The sequence below is a fragment of the Penicillium cosmopolitanum genome (assembly GCF_028827165.1).
Source record: "Penicillium cosmopolitanum strain IBT 29677 chromosome Unknown utg000004l:1.0-4361866.0:1.0-4365735.0, whole genome shotgun sequence".
Classification (NCBI taxonomy): Eukaryota; Fungi; Ascomycota; class Eurotiomycetes; order Eurotiales; family Aspergillaceae; genus Penicillium; species Penicillium cosmopolitanum.
Window position 1 is genome coordinate 2,621,424 of NW_026622674.1, and position 22,116 is coordinate 2,643,539.

At 48.5% G+C, this 22,116-nt stretch overlaps 9 protein-coding genes across 9 annotated transcripts; 4 read left to right on the forward strand and 5 right to left on the reverse strand.

Annotated features, from left to right (window-relative positions):
* Positions 1-1,972: 1,972 nt before the first annotated feature.
* N7509_002377 (putative phosphoglycerate mutase family protein) lies at positions 1,973-2,826 on the forward strand (the record flags this gene model as incomplete). Its single annotated transcript, XM_056627014.1, has 3 exons — positions 1,973-2,198; positions 2,277-2,499; positions 2,715-2,826. The coding sequence occupies 3 exons, from the start codon at positions 1,973-1,975 to the stop codon at positions 2,824-2,826; spliced, it is 561 nt and encodes a 186-aa protein (XP_056492809.1).
* A 289-nt stretch (positions 2,827-3,115) lies between these two features.
* Positions 3,116-4,120, reverse strand: N7509_002378 (ankyrin repeat domain-containing protein; the record flags this gene model as incomplete). The annotated part of the gene is made up of 1 exon (XM_056627015.1): positions 3,116-4,120. One exon carries the CDS (start codon positions 4,118-4,120, stop codon positions 3,116-3,118), a length of 1,005 nt encoding a protein of 334 aa, XP_056492810.1.
* A 329-nt stretch (positions 4,121-4,449) lies between these two features.
* N7509_002379 (ankyrin repeat domain-containing protein) lies at positions 4,450-7,184 on the reverse strand (the record flags this gene model as incomplete). Its single annotated transcript, XM_056627016.1, has 3 exons — positions 4,450-5,001; positions 5,058-6,322; positions 6,416-7,184. The coding sequence occupies 3 exons, from the start codon at positions 7,182-7,184 to the stop codon at positions 4,450-4,452; spliced, it is 2,586 nt and encodes an 861-aa protein (XP_056492811.1).
* A 566-nt stretch (positions 7,185-7,750) lies between these two features.
* Positions 7,751-9,301, reverse strand: N7509_002380 (sugar porter family MFS transporter; the record flags this gene model as incomplete). The annotated part of the gene is made up of 1 exon (XM_056627017.1): positions 7,751-9,301. The coding sequence occupies one exon, from the start codon at positions 9,299-9,301 to the stop codon at positions 7,751-7,753; it is 1,551 nt and encodes a 516-aa protein (XP_056492812.1).
* Positions 9,302-12,798: 3,497 nt separating this feature from the next.
* On the forward strand, positions 12,799-13,640 carry N7509_002381 (uncharacterized protein; the record flags this gene model as incomplete). Its single annotated transcript, XM_056627018.1, has 4 exons — positions 12,799-12,832; positions 12,947-13,045; positions 13,116-13,219; positions 13,296-13,640. The coding sequence occupies 4 exons, from the start codon at positions 12,799-12,801 to the stop codon at positions 13,638-13,640; spliced, it is 582 nt and encodes a 193-aa protein (XP_056492813.1).
* A 976-nt stretch (positions 13,641-14,616) lies between these two features.
* N7509_002382 (fungal specific transcription factor domain-containing protein) lies at positions 14,617-16,696 on the forward strand (the record flags this gene model as incomplete). The annotated part of the gene is made up of 4 exons (XM_056627019.1): positions 14,617-15,364; positions 15,420-15,849; positions 15,905-16,199; positions 16,265-16,696. Coding segments are annotated over 4 exons (1,905 nt in total), but the record flags the coding sequence as incomplete, so codon positions are not given.
* An 817-nt stretch (positions 16,697-17,513) lies between these two features.
* Positions 17,514-18,809, reverse strand: N7509_002383 (GOLPH3/VPS74 family protein; the record flags this gene model as incomplete). Its single annotated transcript, XM_056627020.1, has 4 exons — positions 17,514-17,564; positions 17,629-18,119; positions 18,204-18,449; positions 18,539-18,809. The coding sequence occupies 4 exons, from the start codon at positions 18,807-18,809 to the stop codon at positions 17,514-17,516; spliced, it is 1,059 nt and encodes a 352-aa protein (XP_056492815.1).
* Positions 18,810-19,862: 1,053 nt separating this feature from the next.
* On the reverse strand, positions 19,863-20,715 carry acpA (acyl carrier protein; the record flags this gene model as incomplete). Its single annotated transcript, XM_056627021.1, has 6 exons — positions 19,863-19,870; positions 19,937-19,975; positions 20,044-20,092; positions 20,169-20,249; positions 20,378-20,395; positions 20,491-20,715. The coding sequence occupies 6 exons, from the start codon at positions 20,713-20,715 to the stop codon at positions 19,863-19,865; spliced, it is 420 nt and encodes a 139-aa protein (XP_056492816.1).
* Positions 20,716-21,036: 321 nt separating this feature from the next.
* Positions 21,037-21,873, forward strand: N7509_002385 (NuoI/complex I 23 kDa subunit family protein; the record flags this gene model as incomplete). Its single annotated transcript, XM_056627022.1, has 4 exons — positions 21,037-21,299; positions 21,411-21,492; positions 21,546-21,675; positions 21,743-21,873. The coding sequence occupies 4 exons, from the start codon at positions 21,037-21,039 to the stop codon at positions 21,871-21,873; spliced, it is 606 nt and encodes a 201-aa protein (XP_056492817.1).
* Between the last annotated feature and the right edge of the window lie 243 nt (positions 21,874-22,116).

Consider the following 22,116-nt stretch of genomic DNA (forward strand, 5'->3'; position numbering starts at 1 on the left):
GGAACTGCGAGGCGCAGACTTCCATTACTCTCCATTACTCTGACTTACTCGGCCTTACTGACTTGTACCGACTTGCTCTGCCTAGACTCGTACTAGTGCAACCATCGGAGAGTGCTGCACCGCCACAGCTGTGAGGCACTGCAACTACTTATTACATACTGTATACAGTATGTACTGCGCTGCCCTGCATTGCACATCACTCGCTCATCACTGCGTCCCACCTTTTCTAGTGCGTATTTGCAGTGGCGATGCACCCAGGGCTACAGGGCTGAGCCACCAAATACCGCTAAATCGCGCGCTACTCGTCTTGCGGCCGTACGCGTATACCCGGGGTTCCCGAAAATAGCATCCTTCGATCATTCTTCGAATCTTCTATGATTATCTCTCTCTCTGCCTAACCGCGCCTCTCTCGCTCTCGCTCTCCCCCTATTGCGACACATTGATGCAATTTTCGTGGCGCCAAGTTCATTTCTCTCCGCCCAACTTTCTCGGCATGCAGCGCGGTTGGGATTTTTATTTTGGCTGCCTAGTACAACTCCATCGAGACTAAGCCCCTCACTCCATCTTTTCCTCTTGGCTCGGTGCAACGAGTACATACGAGTACCTTTTCGGCCCCCACATCCGTTCCAGTCCTTTCCTTTGCTTGCCCTTCTCCACGGTCTTCGTATTGTGGCTGGTGGCTGGACATAAGCAACAAAAATGGCCCCCAAGGGAGCGTCCAAGACCCAACAGGGGAGGAGTGCGAGAGATCGGATGCTCCGATACCGTATGACGCAACTGTCATCTGCCTGCTGAATTCTCACTCGTCACCGGCCATCCAATACAATCTTTGGGGCCGATACATGGTCCCAGCTGCGATCATCAGCCAAATCAGGAGACTTGTTGCGGTCGCATACGAAAAGCTTGACTTCTCGGACTTTGTACTAGCGAGAACTTTCGAGCATGGTCGTTCCGCCGGTGCACAAGCACAAGTCCAAAAGATCAGCCGCCGTCGCCTGTCACACGGCGGTCTCTCGCGTCGGTTGGCTCACTGATCCGGTGACCGCGACGGCGGCTTTGGGCCGGTATCCCTGTCTCTAATCAGCGTAGATAGTATGGGGTATTTCGTAGTCTTTCAGTAGATATTGTATCTGTTCCGGGTCAGCGTAAACAAGTTCGCGTTTTGATAATAGTTTCAAAATCTCCAGGAATAGTCCTGGGTTTATAAATGTATTGTTTTTCGGCTTGTTATCTCCTGGCAACTTTGGTAGATTTGCTTTTTTCCAAGTTCAACGCCAATAGGTTGAAGTGATCGTTCCTTCAGGGATATTTTAATCTGGACTACATACCTAGGTGGTGGGCTGTTTGCGCTGGCTGGTAATATCTACTAACACATCCAATAATCGTGGAAATATATTCGCTTCTAATAGCCATAAATCCGAGTAAATAACACGTCAATCCTACCAGGACATCAATACCAGCTTGCAGCATACCTCAATAATGAGATTGATTCGCCATCCCCTGCATGCCAGTCGTCAGTCACAGTCAGATATGCAAACCCTGCAGACCCGATCAACAAAAAGCCCTGATTCCTGAAGACGGCCGCCAACGTTGGAATTCAAGTGGATGCTTTAATAGCTCACCGCTACAGTCCAATCAAAACAATCTCTCCACGAATAGTAGTTCGTCACTCGACCACACTCCTTCAGCCCAAACGCCCCATCTGCCCAGGTGCCGCTCACTCATTGAACAAACTACCCGGCGATCCACCTGGCTGGCAACTTTCTTGTTCGCTGTGTGACAGAATCTGCAATGGCTGGCGTGTTTCATATCGGGGGGGCCCAGTGTATAAAGGAAGGAGCTAGGCCGATCGGCGGCAAGCTCTTGCTACTAGTCTTTTAAGCTTATATCCTGCCTCTACCCTGTCTCCCCCCCTTAACTTCTTCTTCAAGGTTTCTGGGGTACTACATAGTATCACCACTTTGTCGATACTATGCTTTTCCCATTAGTGATCTTGGCCTTCTGCCTCCTGTGGACCATCGCGTCCGCCAGAAAACCCCCTACTGTCTACCTGATCCGCCACGCCGAAAAGCCAGCCGATAAAAAAGACAAACGTCTCTCCCATAAGGGAGAGAAACGAGCGCAATGCCTGCGCACCATCTTCGGCGTAGAGTCCGAGTACAATATTCGGTATATCATTGCGCCAACCGTGAAGAAGCGTAAGTTCGCGAAACCACGAAACAGCCAACCTTTCAGCCCCTTAGGCGAGATTCACGTCGCTGACACTCCTTATATAGACGGCAAACACGGCAGACCCTTTAAAACAGTCCATCCACTCGCCAAAGACCTCGGCGTCAAAGTCGACACCCATTGTCCGCATAATAGTGGCGCGTGTGTAGCTGACGCGATTCGGGACTACGATGGGCCGGGAAATATCTTGATCTCTTGGCGGCACGGGACGATTCCTAATATTCAGTGGTTTTTGGGATCGGAATATCCACTTGAGTATCCCAAGGATCGGTAAGCGAGATTTATTCTTTCCCTACGTACGGAGTACTAGTACTACTCCGTGTGTTTTTTTTCCAAAACTTCTTGGTTCAGTTGGTTCGGTCGTGGAGTTCTCGGCTTGCGAGAGATCGTCATCTTTAGTTACTTGGCGAGATCGGGTTTCGGCTGCGGACTCCTTGTTCCGATTTGCGAACTTGTATAAAAATAAAGTGCTAATTCCTTGACAGATATGATTTGATCTGGACACTCCCTTATCCATATGATGTCATTACGGAGGTAAGGTCGGAGAATTGTCCTGGAATAGATATTCCTAGCCCCGGGCTTGTGGTGCAGAATTAGAAAGTACTATTAATTGAATACCCACGCATGTTGCTTATGATATACAAGAATTAATACCGATGCAATAGAAATTCGGAACCTAGGATTGATTTTTAGTTTTGATATGTTATCTTTCGAGGGCTAGCGCAATGAGTCTGACTGCGGCTTTCAAGAGTGTAATTTGGATAAACTGTTGGTTACAAAGGAGGCAATGGAGATAAACACTGACTTATAACCCGGACCGATTGCATTGTATTGCAGTAGCTGCGACGTAGTGTATGATCAAGGGTAGTTTCATCCAGCCTAAAAGCTAGCTAAGGGGCTTTTGTTCAAATAACTTCAAGATCGCTTCATTTCCACACGCAGCGGCGATGTCCAAGCTTGTCTGCTGCCGCAAGTCCTCAAGCATAGGATCTAAGCCCATACTCATAAGTACTTTGAATCTTTCCACAATTATTGGCGACAGAACTTCTTGAATCCTCGAAGCACACTCGAAGGAAGCCAGGAGATGAAGCAGCGACGAGCCTCCCTTACTTCGAGCGAAGAAGTCTGCTCCATTTTCCCGAAAGAAATCAAAAAAAGGCCTGGTAAGCTTCGAGTCCAGAATTCTACCTGGGCCGAGAAATTGAAGCCCTCCACGGGGTCCCAGGCCTGTATTGGCAATGTATCGAAAGAGAGGCGTCTCCCCTTCGTTATTCCGAGAATTGATATCAACCCCAAGATCTAGGAATTTCCGGAACATGTCTTTGCATTCGCTTTCTTGGATACTTCGAACAAGATAATGGAGTCCCGTATTGCCTTCGTGGTCAGGACGAAGAGCGTCTGCGCCATTTTCAAGCAGTAAGTTGATATCGTGGAGGGAATGGCGTTCTAGGGCCAAATGAAGAGGTGTGTTGCCGTAATGATCGGGTGTATGAACAAGATTTGGATTTCGAAGCGTGATAGACCTCAAGGTAGTTTCGACATATTTTTCATCCGGTCCGTTCTGGGGTTCTATGGGATCGAAAACAGGGTCTTGTCGATCGAAAAGATGATGAAGAACAGTTCTCCCCGTTTTATCTTGTGCTGCTGTGTTTGCCCCACGATCAAGGAGTTCCTCTAGAACAGTTTTGCATGCGATTCCATGTCCACGAGAGTTCTCAAGCTTCATCCCCAACGTTTTTATGCCTTTCGAGGCTGCAAGAAGCAATGTGCATCCGTGACCATCCAAATACTCTAGTTGCAAAGACGGAAGCTGAAAGAATGGCCCCAGGACCTTTCCCCTTTGAAGAACATAATGGATGATTGGGAGATCTATCGAGACGTTTGATGACATTAGAAATCGAGAATTCTCAAGATGAATTGCCCCAGGGGGCGGTTTTTGCAGCGAGGGAGGCGAAGATAGTATCGCACATGGGTTGGCGCCGTGTCCGAGCAAAAGTTCGACCAAGCGCGTCTGGAAATTCTCCACTTCTTCTTCTCGCTGATGATGAACCTAGAATTATACTTCTTGAGTCTGATTGCGGCCATGAGAAGGGTCATTTCAGGATCTATTTCTTCCAAGAGGGTTTGTTTGACTTGAGTAATTTCCTGGTTCCCAGGCTGCCTGTCCCGAGAGTGACAGCTATGAGAGAGCAAAACTTCAATGATATCAGCCTGTCTAAGCTAAATGGCAGATTCAATGGCCTCTTTATCAATCTTGGCGCCATATGAAATAAGCAATTTGATCATTTCCCTGTCACTTCCTGCGTTGGATAGACAGTTGTTGCCTTTCTGGTCGCGAACATTGACATTCGCTCCAGATTGAATGAGAACCTGGGCTGCTTGTCTATGAAATGGACCAGTTTCAAAGAAATCGGGCTCAGTCAAAGCAATGAGAAGTGGCGTTCTCCCAATTTTGTCGCGAATCTCAAGGTTCGCTCCTCGTTCAATAAGGTATGGTATGGCTTTGTTAGCATGCCACCAGCTTCTTCCCTTGGCTAGGCTATGAAGTACTCCTTCGCCAAACAGTACGTCATATGAGTCATCTTTGAGCGTTGACCGAGATTGCTGTTTCACATTAATGTTGACTTTCATCTCCTCGACCAAGTATGTGACCACATCCATGTTTGGAAACAGACGATCACAGGCAGTCATTAACAATGGCTTAATCATCGGGTAATCGACAACTGTTGCCTCTTTCTCGGCGAGAGCACACCACTCATTATCATCAAACCACTGTGTCATATCTGCGGTACAGACATGGGCCAAAATTCTTTGTATCCCCAGCGTACTAGGAGGTGGAGGGCCGATTCCCCCTTATAATTGATATGTGTCGGATTGACCGTGGCTGGCACGACGATCCCCGATACTGTGCTTGTTGATAGTCTCTCTTTAAAAATATCATACTGCCGCATGAAGAGTAGCTTTTCTGAAAAGTTCGAGTAATAAACCACATTTCCATGTCGCGCTTGCTTCTCATTTTCTGGATTGTGATAGATCCGGCCACACTTCAGTGCTTTCTTCGTCGCTTCGAACCGATAATTGCAAATGAGGTAATCATCATATTCAGAATGCTCTCCAGCGCCGCTTTGATCCGTAAATAGGACCTGAAAACGCATCAGACAGTCAACCGTATAGTCAAGCCCGTATAACACAGCGTAATCAAAGGCCTTGCGAAGACAGCCTTTCTTTCCTGTCACACGTGCGCCAAATGCGAACAACAGCTCCAGAATTTCTTCAAGTCTAGTTGTGTTGTCTTCTGTTAGAATACTGAAGCATTTGTCGTGCGAGATATGTGGGACCATCATAATACCACACATTCGGCGTATCTCGTTCTGGCGCATCTCTCGCCCAAGCCGAATATTCATTAAATCAATAGGGGAATCCTGCGGGGAAGTGGAATCATCCCTCTTCATCATAAGCTCTCTTTCAAATTGCGCTGCAACGCTGAACGGGGAGTAATCCTGACGATCTTTCAAGTTGGGATTTGCGCCAGCCTCAAGGAGTATTTTGACGGTTTCAGGGCGGCCAGATTGACAAGCGTAATGAAGAGCAGACATTCCCGATCTGTCTTGCTTGTCGATAAAACCATTCTTTCTGTTGTCTGCCACGCTGTGTAATTTTGACACAATCAGACAGACAATATCGGCTTGCCGTGCTTCTGCGGCAACATGAAGTACCGACATGCCTTGGTAAGTGATTCCGAAGAGATCGGCACTTGCCCCAATGAGCTTGAAGAAGTATCCAGGGGATGTTCTTGCGGCAATATGCAAAGGCTGAATTCCATCGCAATCGCTAGGGCTTTGGTTGCTGCAGGCCTCAAGGATAAAATCCAATACCTGAGGCTGAGGGCATGGGAGAGAATTGCCACCTGTCCTGGAGATAAACTCGTGCAACACAGTTCTCCCGGAATTGTTTGGCTGATCGATATCCAATCCAAGGTATATCAGACGTTTCATAAAATCAACGGGCTTGAAACTAAGATCAATGCTGTTGGAACGATTGATGAGGGCCTCAAACAGAAGCGAATTATTCTGATAGTCTGTGGCCCTTGGGTCTAGCCAAGGTTCAGCAAATAGTCAAAACGTTGGGGGGTAATTGATGTACTGATATAGAAGAGTTCGCCCTTCAAAATCGCATGTATCAATACGAGCGCCCGAATCAATCAGACATTGGAAAACCGAAGCATTGGATGCCATTTTAGATTCGCCGGCATATGCAAAAAGAGGAGTTTGGCCTTTGCTGTTTCGAGCCTCAATGTCTGCACCAGCTAGTAGAAGTTTCAAAACGAACTCATTGGAGCTATGAATCTTGTGCAAGGGTGTGTCGCCCTGCCGATTTTTGATATTGGGATTTGCACCGTCGGCTAAGAGATCATCGATATGTGTACTGGTGTTCACAATAAGGGGGGATCGCACACAATAATGAAGCGCTGTATTGCCCTCAGAATCCACAGCATCCAGATCCGGCTTGAATTGAAGAAAAGGCAGCATTGGTGTGCTATTGTTATGTTCGGAACGACAATGTAAGGGTGTTCTTCCATCCAAATCACTTGCTTTGTTGATGTCAACGAGTCCTCCCGCTAAAAGGAGCGGTAGAGTCTCTTCATCATTCTCTCCACACGTGTGAAGTATTGTGCGCCCCGAATTATCTTCGATGGTGGGATCTGCGCCGGCCTCAAGTAAAAATTTGACCAGCTTTCCATTTCCTCTACAGGCAATGTACAAGACAGTTGATCCATCAGGGGCCTTCAAATTGACATCAGCGCCGGCATCCAACAGAAGCTTGACACATTCCACGACATCTGGCGTGTTATGGTCTGCCTTGGCACAGAAAGCGTATAGGGCTGTTTTCCCCTTTGACAATTCCTCTTGCTCGTCTTTATCATCATTTTGTGGGATGACAATTGCATTTCCCATTCCAAACTCATCTGGCGAATCTTTGCAGAGGATGTTGGGGTTAGCGCCAGCATTTAGTAACACACTGATTGTTTCTCGATCGCCTGACTGACAGGCTTTGAAAAGAGATGTATCTGCCCGATATTTCGCATTCACATCCGCCGCTGACTGTTGAAGAATAACTTTCACTACTTTTGCATGTCCTTTTTCTGCCGCCCAGAATATGAATCGGACAGAGCAGTATCCTCTTTCCGCAGTGTTATCTCATCTATAACCAGATCACTGCTTTTGCACAGTTGCTTATACACCGGCTGGCGGGTGGGAATCTGATCCTAGAGGCCTGTAGTACTACGAGTGGGTCACGGTGTTTTACTGAGAAGCTTGAAATCACTTGGTAGGCTATTTTACAGTTGAACCTGGTAGTGTTTTATGAAGCAGTAATTGAGATATGAGAGCAGTCATAAAATTTTCAATCGTCTATCTCATCTTGGTAATTCTAAATAAATCACTCTCTATCGTCATCGTGATGAAGCCTTAAAAAAACAAATAATTTCGTCCATGCATAATCAATATCATGGCGGCAACGCTTAAGCATTCTCCTTCTGCTCAATAGCACCCTTCTCCTCAGTGTGCTTCCATACCTCGACCTCGGCAGCCTCACCCTGGGGCAGGTTGCGGGCCATGGAAACAATGTGCCAGGGTGTGGGGGCATCGCGGAAGACGGAGTTCAGGGCCTCCAGGTTGCGGTTCATTGTCTCGGGGTAGAAGAAGTAGACGGAGAAGGGGATACAGGCGGAGATGACCGCGTACATAATGTAGTACTGGTATCCAATGGTGTCAAGGGCAACAGGGGTGATCATGACAACAACGAAGTTCCACAGCCAGTGGTTTCCGGTGGAGATGGCAGCCATGGCGACACGCAGGCGCATAGGGGCAACTTCGGTACAGTAGAGGAAGTTACCGCCCAAGAAGCCGACGGGGTAGAAGGAGTTGAAGAGGAAGATGAAGACGGCCGATACAACAGACGCCTTTTTGTTTTCGCCGAAGCTGGTCGTGATGGCGAGCACAATCATACAGATGGACATACCAGCACCGCTGATCATGAAGATTTTGCGGCGACCCAGACGGTCAATGGCGAAGAAGGCAATGAAGCTGCAAAGGAACTTCCATGTCATAGCACAAGATGACAGGATACGTGCCAGGTCGCTCGTCATGTGGAGGTTCTCCTCGAAGATGGTAGAGACATATGTTGAGATGAGGTTTCCACCGCACATTTGCTGGAAGAACTGCAGGGCAACACAGAGGCAGAAACGGTAAAGAAGACGCTCCTCGTCGGGCTTCTTGGGGTTGAAGATGTCCATCAGCGAAGCGCTGTCGACGCTGACCTCGAGGGAGGTCTCGATACCAGCAATCTCGATACCGACAGCCATGTCATCGTCAGAGACACCCTTATAGGCAGCAAGGCTCTCCGTGGCTTCTTCAACACGGCCAACAGAAACAAGCCATCTAGGGGATTCGGGAAGAAGGAAGACCGATGCCAGAACGACCACGGAAAAGAACAGAGAAATGGCGACGGGGATGCGCCATTCGAGGTTGCCAGCAACCTTGCTCATGCCGAAATCAATCCAATTGCACAGGACATAACCCAAGCAAATACAGATACCATCAACGACAACGTGTTGTCCTCGATGCTTAGCAGATGTACACTCGGACTGCCATACTGGCACGGCGACACTAAACTGGCCGACACCGAATCCAAGAATGACACGGCCGACGACGAACTGTGCGAGGCCATACGAAGCCGTCTGAAGGACTGAACCAATAATTGTGAGGATAGCACCGATGAAGATGACCTTTCGGCGACCCAGTCGGTCACCCAAGGCTGTACATGAGAGGGCACCGAGCAGGGCACCGAGTTGGTAGGATGCAATAACGGCACCCTTAGCGGTAGAGTTCTTTGATTTCAGAGCACCTTCGGTATTGACGGTATCGATCTGCGGGAAGATGCCAACCCAGCTCTGCAGAGTGGCCAGAGGGCCCAGCCCTGACTGGTTGTAACCGAAGACGATAAAGGCAGGAGCAACGATGAGAAGTGCTTGGGCCAGGTGCAAGGCCTTGCCACGAAATAGCCACCCCATATTGAGAGGAAGGCGCAAGGGCGATATGTGACAAACAAGAGAGAGTAAACAGAGAGGAAGAAGGGAAAAAAAATAACGGGAATGGGTTGTGATTTAAATCCAACAGGGTCGCCCGATTTCGGTTTCAGCAACCCCAGTGATATTCGTGGAGACCCCGCAGAGGGAAAGTAAAAAGCACATTTCCACCAAAGTGTGGTTAATAACGTGGGTGGGGAGTATTTGGACGTGATCCAAAGTGGCAATTTTCAACGGAATGCTACTGGTGCACAGCACCGATTCCATTGGGGATGGTGTGTCCCGGGAGAGGATCGGTATGGTTTTGGCCCCTTTCGGGAGACGTCTGCCAAGGTGGCTCGGGGGGCGAGACAACTGCATCGTTACGGGACACGGCCGCATAGCATAATTACACTAGAAGGAGTGCCGACTCTCGGAGAAAACCCGTAAATTGTATGATTTGCGGGGCGTGGCTTCGGATTGGACCTGACCCAGACGGGAATCACGCGCGAGCCCACTCGGCCCGATTCCCTAATTTGCCTTTGGGTGTGTCGGTGTCGAGCTGGAGGCTCACCGGGGACTTGAGACGGCGTGCCCGCGTGCCAACAAATATGAAAGTCCTGAACAGTGTGGAAATTTTCCATTTTTCATTCGGGGGGAACCATCCCCAGATGTTCTCATACAAACGGCAATGAGGTTTGATGCAGCCAAGACTCGGTGTTATCCGGACAAGCTTGCCTTGTAAAGCTTGGGGTACGTCGGGATCAGACCAGTTCGGTCCGGGTAGCCTATGAGCAGGCGTGGTATTGCTCATGTAAGGGCAAACTCGGGAGGCTTGTTTGGCCATTCGCGTGTCGCCAAGGGTTTCGCAGGAGCCCTGCCAAGGTATCGGAGAAAAATTCTGAATCCAATCCGGGGAGGCCAACCTGGGGCCCCTGTGGATCGCCAAGGATGAATGGAGATGCAAAGGACGTGGGATGGTAGGTGAGTGGGGGTGGTGGAGAAGATGAAAGTGGTTGAGACGGGGGTGGTCCATGGAAAATCAGTTGACAGTGAGAACGAGGCTGGCTCCACACCACATCGGCCACCTTCCGTCCTTTCTAGTTGTCTTGGTCTTGGTCTTTGCCCTTGTCTTTATTCCATCACGTAATTCCAATCCTCATCTCATTCTTAGGGCTGCATTGTTTTACTAAACAAATACTGCAGCACTTGATCAACCTCGAGAGCCCTAAAACAAAAAGCTGCCCATCATCCAGCCACCACCACCACCACGTCATTGGCCACCCCTTAAACTGTACTCCCAGTGGCCAACCATTACCGAAACCCACCCCAAACTCACACGGTACGGCATATGCTTAATCGAGGAGTGAAAGTCTATTTCCAAAGTCAAACTGACCTCAAATCTATAGAAGCTTCCGAAAGAACCCGGTGTCAGCATCTCGACCTGGTTCAAGTTATCGTCCGAATGGCGGCACTTTCTCAACGAGGCTCCCTAGTACGAATACCCCGCAAATTAACTCCAGCTTTTTCGTATGCACCCCGTTCCATCTTGAAGGTCTAATATCGGGGAAATATCTAGCAATGACGCTTCAAACTGGTGATGTACACTTCAATTCCAGTCTCCGAGTAGTTCCGATGCGGTATATGCCCACGGGCAGGTGGATGGAATACTTTCTCCACCTTTTCTAAAAGACACAAATTAAATAACATACTGGTAGTATACGTAGTATACTCAACAGAGATTGAGATTATAAATCAGATCTCGGGACATTTGGCATGTTCCACTGTGTCTCAGCTTTTGTCAGTGGCTTACCGGGGGTTCCGACTCGGAAGAAGATGCAACTACATTTGGGGGGAAGAAGGGGGGCAGGTAAGCCTACGTAGCCCTCCATTATTTAGCCCTTTGATCATCCTGTCACTTTTAGCACCGTCCAATGAGCGCATAGAAACTAACACGGTGCCTCTCCTATTTATTCCGTCCTGTTAATTTTAACATTGCCAACTCCTGGAAAATCAATGTGCTCGTACAAACACACCATGCTGGTCATTATACGCGGTTTTCCAAGTTGTCTATTTTGGCTGACGTCGCCATGGTAAGAGCACTAAAGTTTCGACCCCTTGGCTCAAGGCTCAGTGAACAGATCAGGGTATTCTTGCATATTCTAGCTTTATCATTTCATCCTGACGATGAAAATCCAGCATAGAGCATGGCTTATTGGATCTTAGAACGATAACCCCTGCCGTGGAGTAGGAAACATGAGGTTGTGAACATATCTGAAGGTCTCTTAAAGAAGGGCCTTTGTCGGATGGGTGTCGTCGAGCTTGATAAATCACCCTGCGATCGGGTAATTTCCATTCGCAGGGGAATTTTGGGGCCTTACTACGCAAGGAAGCCTACAGATAAAGGGGTATGCCCGAATTGCCCATATTCTGGAATACATATAGTATTTTGGTGTTGCAGGAACGATTAGAGGCCACGGTGGGGTTCCAAGCGTTCGTTTACAACTACTCATATAGTACAAGCTATCTTCCATCCAATTCGACGTCCCGATTCCGCAAAAGGTTCGAATTCTCATCACGAACATAATATCTATGAACGCCAATTCATGATCTCGACACTACCTAATATTAATACGTCATATTATTCATTATCTAGCCATTAGACTCAATTAAACTGGGGAAGCGTGGTAAGATAAAGTTTATGCACCACCGTCCGGGCGTTTTATTGGTCTGAGTCTCAGGCCACTCAGATCGTCTCATTTGACATCAAACGCTCTTCACAGAAGGCAGAGCCTGATGTGGTACCAGAGATTGATCAGCTTTGAGGTCTACGGGATGAGAGACGACGACAATGAAAGGTGTAGATGATTAAGACAAAGGAAGGTGGCTAATATGGGTCGATCTTGATGGGATAGCCTGAGGCCAAAATTATATCGGCATCGGGATTTTTATTTTGAATTTTTATAATTGAAACGAGCGTCGATAACTAAAAGGGGTGTTGGGATTTCTTTTTTCGCTAATATAGTGAAGAAGAAGGCAACTTTGGCCAACGGGTTTCGATATTCGTTGTGATAATTGTGAGGATGCCCAGGTACGACGCAGATCAAGATACAATGAAATACCAGGCAGCCTATAGTAGTTGTTCAACGAAGGTCATAATATTAGTGAAGAAGAGGAAGAGAAAGCAGAAAGCAGGAAGCGAAACCAGGTACAGATGAATGATAGGTGCCGGAGTCGTGGCGGCCCCGGGTGAGTGCCATCCGATCAAGGCAACAAGGCAGCAAAGGAAACAAAGGAAACAAAGAAACAAAAGAAAACAACCAAGGTTTTTACAATAATTGTGACATTTGTTGTTGCCTCTCTTCCAACTTCACCCTACGCACATCTCTCTGTGATCCTCTCTTTGCTCCATTGACACTCTTCAGCTTGCATACTATCCGTCTCCCCGTCTAGGAAAGCTGATCGTGAGCTTGTGATTTACTGCAGCCTGCTTGCTTTCCAACATGCCCAGCAAACCCACTATTCTTTTCATTCATGGTTCGTGGCATACGCCAGTACACCTTAGGCGTATCTGTGGCGTCTTTGAGCGAGCTGGCTATCAGACATCATGTCCTCAACAGCCCTAGCGTGGGTAACTTACCTTACCCCCAGTTGGTGTGATGGACGACGCTCGGCGAATCACAGATGAGCTAGTCCAGTTAATCGATATCGAGCACAAAGACGTGGCCATCGTGGCGCATTCCTATGAAGGTATCGTCGCCAGTCAATTGTCGAGGCACGGTTTAACAAGGCTTCTCGTGAAGCTGATGGCAAAAGCGAGGGTGTTGTGTTCGAATTATCTACCTCACAGCCTTCCTTGTGCCTATTGGGTCCAGTTTGTTATCACCTCTCGGCGGACTTATCCCATCTTGTGTTCTCGTTGATGTGAGTGACCTTGCCTTTCCTATCCTTGTTTTGTATCTTCACAGTATTCGTTTGATTGACGCTATTTATCAACCAGGAACAAGAAATGTGCATTATGACTGATCCCCAGTCTCAAATTTACGACGACCTGCCTGAGGAGGAACAAGTTCATTGGACAAAGGAGATGCGGAAGTGCCCTGTATCTACGCAACTTGCCCCCATCAGTCAAGCGGCATACATCTCCCACGCAGTTTCCTACATTTATTGTGCACTGGACAATGGCTTGTCATATTCTATGCAGAAGAAAATGGTTGCTGATGTGAGCGCAAAATATGGCCTGTCTATTTCCACCGACGTGCTACAGGCAGGTCATTCACCTTACTTGAGCAAGACGAGCGAGCATTTAGAGGCAGTTGAAACTCAACTACGAGAAGCAATCTAGGTATTCATTAGATCCATAGCTTCGTTTATGGCATTTCCAATAAATAATACTTAGACATAACCCTCTCCGTGATATTAGCCACAGTGAATATCCAACTGGACATTGCATCCATAGGTGTTGTTGGTCTTTGACTGGTGTAATGTATTGTAATTTCATGTCTAATACTGGCTGATGGAGCGAGTCCGGCAGAACCACTTGGACATAATCGAAATCGCTTGAGTTTTTGATTTTCGGCCATACTGGATCAGCCCTCGCCGCTGTCCAGACCGCTGGTAATCTACTACCACTTGACCATGTAATTTTTACATGTTTCGGACACGCTTGTTTTGAAAGATTGATTTGACTTGAACCCTATCCTAGTCAGTGCTTTTTAAATCAATCATTTCACTAGATAGACGTGTAAGGAAGAGAGCTAGAGTCGCTATAAAAAGTCCACTCGGTGTCTACCAATCGGATGATTTCAATATCTCAGCCAGACCGAGTCAAGTGTCAGGTTCTGCTGCTGATTCAACGCCGATACAAGTCCGATACAGCAGCCGCCAACCGGAGCATACCGACGCCTTCAGTCTCCTCGTGTTGATTTGGGCCTAGAAAATGGCATGTTTTTCAATCTGTCAATATTTTGAGTAAGTCCTCATTTTTTCAATTTATCTGTTCTGATTTTTTTTTTCGATTTCCCCAGTCATTGGCCTCGCGATTCACCTGTAATGGTAAAGTCACGTGTTTATATGGATACCCAGCAAGATACATCACTGTATGTCTGGTTTTATCATCCTTACATTCTTTATGACAGCGCGGGTGAATAGAGATGTCGACTCCGAGTCGTCGGCGGAATCGTTCTTTGGCTTCCTGCGAACCATGCAGAAAATCGAAGATCCGTTGTGATCACCAGCAGCCCGTTTGTGCGTCTTGTCGACGACGGGGCCGAGAGTCACTCTGCAAGTACCATCCGGCACCACTCACCAAACAACATAGCAACACCCAGGGTCGAGCTACATCACTTCCATGCACTTCTGTCTCCGTCGACGAGAACTCCATTGCAGACTCCCTTAATTACCTTGGCGTTTCTAGACCCAGTTCTTCCATAAAAGCTCCAAGCTTCCAGTCATGGCCTTTTATACCTGACCGTAAGGGCTCGCCAAGTCGGGGCTCAGTCTCAGAATTCCACAACGAAAAGGCTCGCAGTGAACAACTAGCTTCATTGGCAGATATCATATGTGCACTCAGGTTTCTTCCGATTATTAAGAAACTGCTACATGATTACTTCGTCTACATTGGTACCGCACTCGTTCCAAAGACTATCGTTAACCAGCTTCTGGAGATGGTTTGTAATGATTTGACCAAGTCCGGATATATCAAACAGGATTCAGAGTCCTGTATCGGCGTTTATAATGTTTCTCAATTGGCCGAGAGTATACTATACTCGACTTCTGTCGAAGTCGCCATCTCAGCAACTATGGATGTCAAGAACTTTTGCGCCATTTTCTGCGAAGATAATCTGCGCGTCGAAACGCTAGGTCTACTATACACTCTCGCAGCACGTGCATCTCTTTACAGCTCAACTTACGCCAAGGTTCGAAACGACTCATTCATACAAGAGATGTGTTGGTGTAGTAATTCGAGCCTACGACTTGCTCGTGAGCTTGCACCACAGACGACAGATCCCGTTATATGGCTGGCTCATGAAAACTTACAATTAATGTCATTATTCGAGGGAGATGCGAGTGAGTCTGGAAAAGAAATATAAAAAGCCCTGATCGGTATTAACAAATAGCCTAGGCTTGAATGTCTGGCGTCGAGTCAGCGACCTTGCCACCGATCTATATGCATTAGGTCTGAACCGAGAGGCAACATACTCTTCAGAAAGCATACCATTTTTTCTTGCCGAGTGTCGACGAAGGACATTCGTCAGGGCATATTACTTGGATAAGATATTCGCTACGGTCTTCAATCGCCCTCCGAGGATCTCATCTAGGCATGCGGACTGCAAATTGCCTCTTGATATACCAGACGATGCACTTTTCACCATATCGTCGCCAGAGGTCTTGAGCGAAATAAAAACAAACTTGACACACGACGGTTGGAATACAAATGGAATCCGCAGCACGGCAACATGGGCCCGGCTACGCTACATTTTAGGCGAGTTTCGAGAAGAGACCGCTGAATATCAGATCCGATCAACGCCATCAATAGATTCCAGCAAGCTCAGGTATATTGCCGTTCCCTTATACTACTATCATTTATATAAGCCTAATAACTTTCAGGGATCTCTCCGACCGATGCCGTCAAACTTGGTGCAGTCTTCCAGCACATCTAATGTACGATCCAAATTGCTGGACCTCCGATTTACCCCCTGCAGTCTGCTACCTACATGGGAAAGTATACTTGTCCTATCTTCATATTCATTTTCAGATATATCGAATGCTTGGCGAGTGTCATACATCTACAGTTCCGGAGTTACTAGAAGTGTCTGCAAACATGCTGGAAACAGTCATGTTGATGGCGAACTCGTTGAATCGCGGCAACTGCCAGTCCTCACCACGCGATCTCCCTGAAATTGTAATATTTCCAGCTGTTCTCATTGTATTTTGAAGACTTGATTGCTAAAGGAATATCACTCACAGTTTCTCATATACGGATTACCATCCGCAATCGTTCTGACGACAGCATTGGAAACGAACATCCGAGATCCCGCACAACCACTTCCACCCAACATCAAATCTTCCTCCGTGATCCGAAATATTTCTGTTCTGGTGTCTCAACTTGAGAATGTATCTAGTCCTGATGAAACGAATCATGGCTTCTGTGTACAGGCCTCAAAGGCCATTGCTCGCAAGCTGGATACTATCCTAGACACCTCGACAACGTTTGCCCCAAGAGCCGATATTATCACTGGCTCTGGAAGGGGGTCTGAATTGACCACGCTTCAAGAGCGAGACTATTCTGATTCAGAAAATCATATAGTCGACTTTTCCGAGCTCGATCATCTCGATTTCTCAGCTTGGGTTATCGACCTCGATTTGGTGACCGATGATGGAGTCTGGGATACTGTCTAGAGATTCTTAGGAGCGTGTCAACTAGGACTCCGGCATTGGTTTAAATGGTTATTTGTCAACTATAATACCTAGGGGACTTGGTAATAGACACCCTCTGCCCCGAGTATTTATTACCTACTGGCCTACTGGCTATCCCGTTACCTTCCTTGCAAGGTGCTCCTGTATCGGTTTACCTAAATAAGTAGACAACACTGAGCGCAAAAGACTAATGGACAGAACTAGGCCATTTCTTAGATAAAAGAATCTTTCAAAGCACAGTCACATGAGTGAAACGCTATGACTAACTATATCACAAAGCATTTGCGGTGTCAAGTTACTCGGTCAGAACCTATCACTCTCTGAAAACTGGGACTGTCCTCATTGACCGCAGTAGCGTTAGGTCTCAAGCCCCGAGGACGAAGGCTAGTTTTTCTCTCTTTTTTTCGAGGCCAGTAGAGAACTCGACAGGGCCCTTCGTTTCAACCAATCAAACAAGCAGTGAGAACCATAAAAAAGAAGAGAGGAGAAAAAATCATGCAGACAAATCAAGTTAACAAGGAAAGAGGACCCATGAGGGGCAAATAATATCCCATACAAGAATGAATTTTGACCCGGTTCAGATATCAAGACGCTCTGCCCAATTTCCAATCCACATAATGACCAACTACATGAATGAGCAGAAGAAGAAAGAGAATCCCGATTCCCTTCGAAGTAGCCAGGGCACAAGCTGCGGTGCCACAGAGGGACGGGATAGAAAGGTATAGGCGGGTGGGGAGATGGAGAGAAAGAGCAGAAAATAGAAAGGACGATGTATTAGGATTCAACGCGGTACGTCCGCTTAGAGTAGGGAATCAAGTCTGGTGAAAACACTCAAGCATGCAGCGACAATCTGGTATTTATCAGTATTTGATTTGATTGGCCATAGTTTCGATATGGGAGGGGGTTCAACATACCTCCATTTGGAGCTCCCGGTCCTTGCGGTTCACTTCGTCGTTGATGGCCTGGGCCAGGTTGGCACCAATTGCCTGCGAGCCACCCGCCCTGCGTGCGAACGGATATTGAGAGTATTCCGCGAGCAGCTCGTCGACCTGAGCGAATGCTCTCTCCCGCGCCTCGTGACTCATTGTAACCAAAGCATTTTCCAACACGTTGGCCGCATACGCGGCGCAGACCATTACGACCGTACGGAGGTAGCGGAACTCAGCATCCTCGGGCAACCATGTGTTTGGGGGGATGATAACCGTGCGGTTAGTGCAGATGTTGCGCACCCGGCGGTGCAGGTCGTCCTTGGCGCCACCGTCGGCCACGGGGTGCGTCGCCATATCGAAGAGGAGGAAGTTTCGTTTCTCAGTCCGCAGAATGCCCTTATCCACAAGGCCCTTGGCCAGTCGCTCGCGCACTTGTTTCAATTGGTATCCGATCTTCATCAGGTTCCAGGTCTCGCCTGTTGGGGTGAAAAGAGATATGGGGTCAGCATTTTGGAACCTTCCACAACATCGTTATCGCTATTACGAGGGTCCTGACGTACCGCTCATCAGATCAATCCACGAGTTAACGCTCATCTTCTCGCTCGACTTCATCATCTTTAGTGCCTCGTCCAGCAAGACTTCCCCGGTCAATGTGTCGTCGATAACCTCGATCACGCGGTCGGCCAGGGAAAGCGTCGCCGCGAAGAATCCTTCTGCATGCTTATACGGCCACGGAGGGCGAGCTCTATGACGATGCATCCTCGTAGGGCGTAGGAAATGTTCTCGTTCCAGAAGGACAGGTAACCCTATCATGAGACCGCAGGTTAGCGATCAGAAGTCCGATCGGGCAACATGGGACAAAGCCAATCCGCTCCAAGATTCCATCCCTCTGGACTCACCTGCTTATCCTTAAGTCCCAGCAACAGTACCTCCTCCATTAGGGTCAACTTGGGTTGCTTGCTCCGCTCTTCGGTTTCGCTGAGGTCGCGGGGGTCGAATGCGATCTTGTGACCATTCTCTCCACTAGTGAACGAGGTCTCCGGACCACGTTGGTCCATCGCGGAGCCATTCCTTGACACAGGCGACGACACTCGACTGTCATCTTGTTCATCTGCGCCACCGGCTCGACCACCGCCTCGTCGACGAGTCAAGCCCCCGGCTGACATGAGGATGAGTGTAGGGTTTTGGGGGGAGGGGCGGTGGAGGAAGGCGAGGGGGAGTCTCGGCGAAGAGAGACTGGCAGATTTGATCGCTGGAAGCCGAACTGCGTGCCGGTCGCAGGGGGGGCGTTTAATTGACCGTGTCAAGAGAGATGTCAGAGATACCGCTTAGACCGAAAGTCTGGCGCTACCGCTACCGCTGCCGCTTTCTGGAAGTGGGACTCTCGGCGTCAGGGGAAACCAAGGACCGAGTGGGTTGAAAAGCCCCGAGATAAAGGTGAGCGATCAATCCAGTCTTATAAACCGTAGATAGTATTGGATAAGCGGAGAGCGAGGTGCGGAGGAGGTCCAGGTTCGAGTCCGTTTAGGGAAGGATGATTGGGTTTGGGTGAGTTGAGGTGGTTCAAGTTTTGAGTTGGGGGTACCAGAGTGGCTCGGCTGCGCCCACGACAAAGACAGCCCGAGTAGGGTCCACGGGTAGTAGTAGTATATACTACTAGTACTATTACTAGTATAGAAATTTATAGTTAGAAATCATTCTTTCTAGTCTTCTGTTTAGAAGATAATTTGGCAATCAACTGAAGTTTTTTTTCTTTGTTATTGCGACTGCCAGTGGTGTGAGTGAGCATACTGCTATATATATACCTACTACTAGTATAAGTTTCAGATATATAATGCAACACATTCCAAGGTAGAAACTTCAAGTTGAAGGTACACTTTAAGGTACTACTAGCCCTGGAGTACTACTACTACCACCGTAGCAGTCTGTCAACCATTTTAGATATTCGTTAGATAGTAGACTATCTCCACAGGGCGCAAATTAATAATAGTAGACAAGAGAAGCGGAAACCCGCAGTCCATAAATGTTTCAAAACTGCATTCAAGATGATGTACACGATATAGAAGGAGAAAAAAAAGCCACTGGCATGTATTCAGCATACAAAGCGGCGCTTGAAGTCATGGAAATCCACCCGGGAGCGAACACCCCGACTCACGCCGACATCCCGATTCTTTTTCTATCCGATTACCAGACCAATTCCCAGATTTTCAATTAGGTATCTACTGGGCTGTAGAGATATTGTCAGTATATTGAGTCCAGACAAAATTCGATGGAAAGGAAGCGTAAAACATACCATCGGGCTGGGCCAGGATATACTCGACGGCCTTCTCAACTGTTGCCGCATCCATGCATGTTAGCTATCACGACCACAATCCCATTCGCGCATCGGACCCAACTTACCACTGTGGATCTGGTCGGCCTCCTTGTCAGGGATCTCAAGGCTGAACTCCTGTAGATATGGTCGTTAGATATTTTGTGATTTTTTGCGATGAGGCTTTCCCGAGGGAAACAATATGGGCGCGTACCTCCTCAATGGCCATGACGACCTCAACGGTATCCAGGCTGTCCAGGCCAAGGTCGTTAGAGAAGTGAGAAACACCGTTGATCTGATGGAGCAAAAGTGTGTTAGTAGAATTGATCGGTGTCGGAGGGCGGGCCCTTGATGGAGCTTTGCGGCTTTGCGATCTTGGGCCGAGAATGGACCTCGGGTCATCACAAAGAATCAAAAACTGACCTTGCTAGCGTCGGAAACCTATTTATGAAGGATGGAGTTAGTTATTGGGGCCTTGAGACGGATTTCCGGGGTGACGCGAATCCACCCGGACATGGACACGAATTCTGACGCACCTTGTCGAAGTTCTTGAGCAGGTTGACTATCCGACCCTCAACCTCGGTCTTGTTCAGACCAGCGGGAGCGGAGTAGGCGCGGATAGACTGGGAGACGAAGCAGGGAGTGAATTGAGGGACACGAGCAGCGATGGGAGAGCTGCGAATCTGGAAGGGAGCCGGGGTCTTGATGGCGACACGGGGGGCGGAGGCCCGCAGGGAACGGAGGACGGCGGAGCGGAACATTATGAATTGAGAAATAGCACGGAGCTAATCGAACAAAAGAAGGGAGAATAAGAGAAGAAAGTGGTGTTTGAGGGGGAGGAGTGGGAGTGGAGGAATCAGCAAGATCGAGAGATTGGGAAAGGGAAGAAGGTCGGAAGTGCTGCACCCACGCAAAATCCTGCCGCCCGCCAATCAGCAAACGGCAGAAAGGAATGACCTAAGCCCAAACCTGCAACGCCAACGAACCTCAGTGCGACTCCTCCTCCCTCTTCCCCAATCTGACCCAATTGTCCCCTCCCCACCACCTCGACTTCTCTCCTCTCCTCCCCCTCACCTGCCACCATGGCATCCACCCGCCAGATCGCCAGGCTGGTTGCCTCTCGTCGCTCCCCCTTCATGCCGCTGGGTTCGACCGCAAACTTCTCTTCCTCGACCATTCGCGCAGCTACACCCGCCGGTCCCCCTCAACCTGGCTTCCGCCTGCCCGCCCAAAAGACCTGGGAGAATGATGGAAAGAGTGCTATGAACCGTGCCTCCGAGTACTTCTTGCTCATGGAGATGTTCCGCGGCATGTACGTCGTCATCGAGCAGTTTTTCCGCCCACCGTGAGTACCACCCTTCAATATCCCAATATACGAGTCGGGTTTCCCCCAATTCGGGATACCAGGCCTCAATTACTTTCAGATGTCCTAACAAACCCCTTTTACGCATAATAGTTACACTATCCTGTACCCCTTCGAGAAGGGTCCCATCTCCCCCGTTTCCGTGGAGAGCACGCTCTGCGTCGTTATCCCACCGGTGAAGAGCGCTGCATTGCCTGCAAGCTTTGCGAGGCCATCTGCCCGGCCCAGGCCATTACCATTGAGGCGGAAGAGCGTGTGGATGGAAGCCGCCGGACGACCCGTTACGATATCGATATGACCAAGTGCATCTACTGTGGCTACTGCCAAGAGTCCTGCCCTGTGGACGCCATTGTTGAGAGTAAGCACCTAGCCTTCAAGCCCATGATCCCCTATCAGATAAGTCTAACCAATCACCCATTTTCTAGCCTCCAACGCCGAGTACGCCACCGAGACCCGCGAGGAGCTGCTCTACAACAAGGAGAAGCTGCTCGCCAACGGTGACAAGTGGGAGCCCGAGATTGCTGCCGCTGCCCGTGCTGATGCTCCCTACCGATAAACGCGCTCCTTTCGTCTTCGATGTGCTGTCTTCTGGCACACTTCCCAGCAAAATGAGAATGAACTGTTGGGTCCAGTGATGGAGACACAGACCTCTCCCAGACTCGCCTACGGGCGTGCATAAAAAGGAAACACCCAGGAAGGGCTTGGGATTCTCGCCAGTTCTGCCTTCTCCCCCTCACACTTTGTACATAAATCACCCTTCGACCTTTTTCTATCAACTCTGTACTAGTCGATTCCCAAA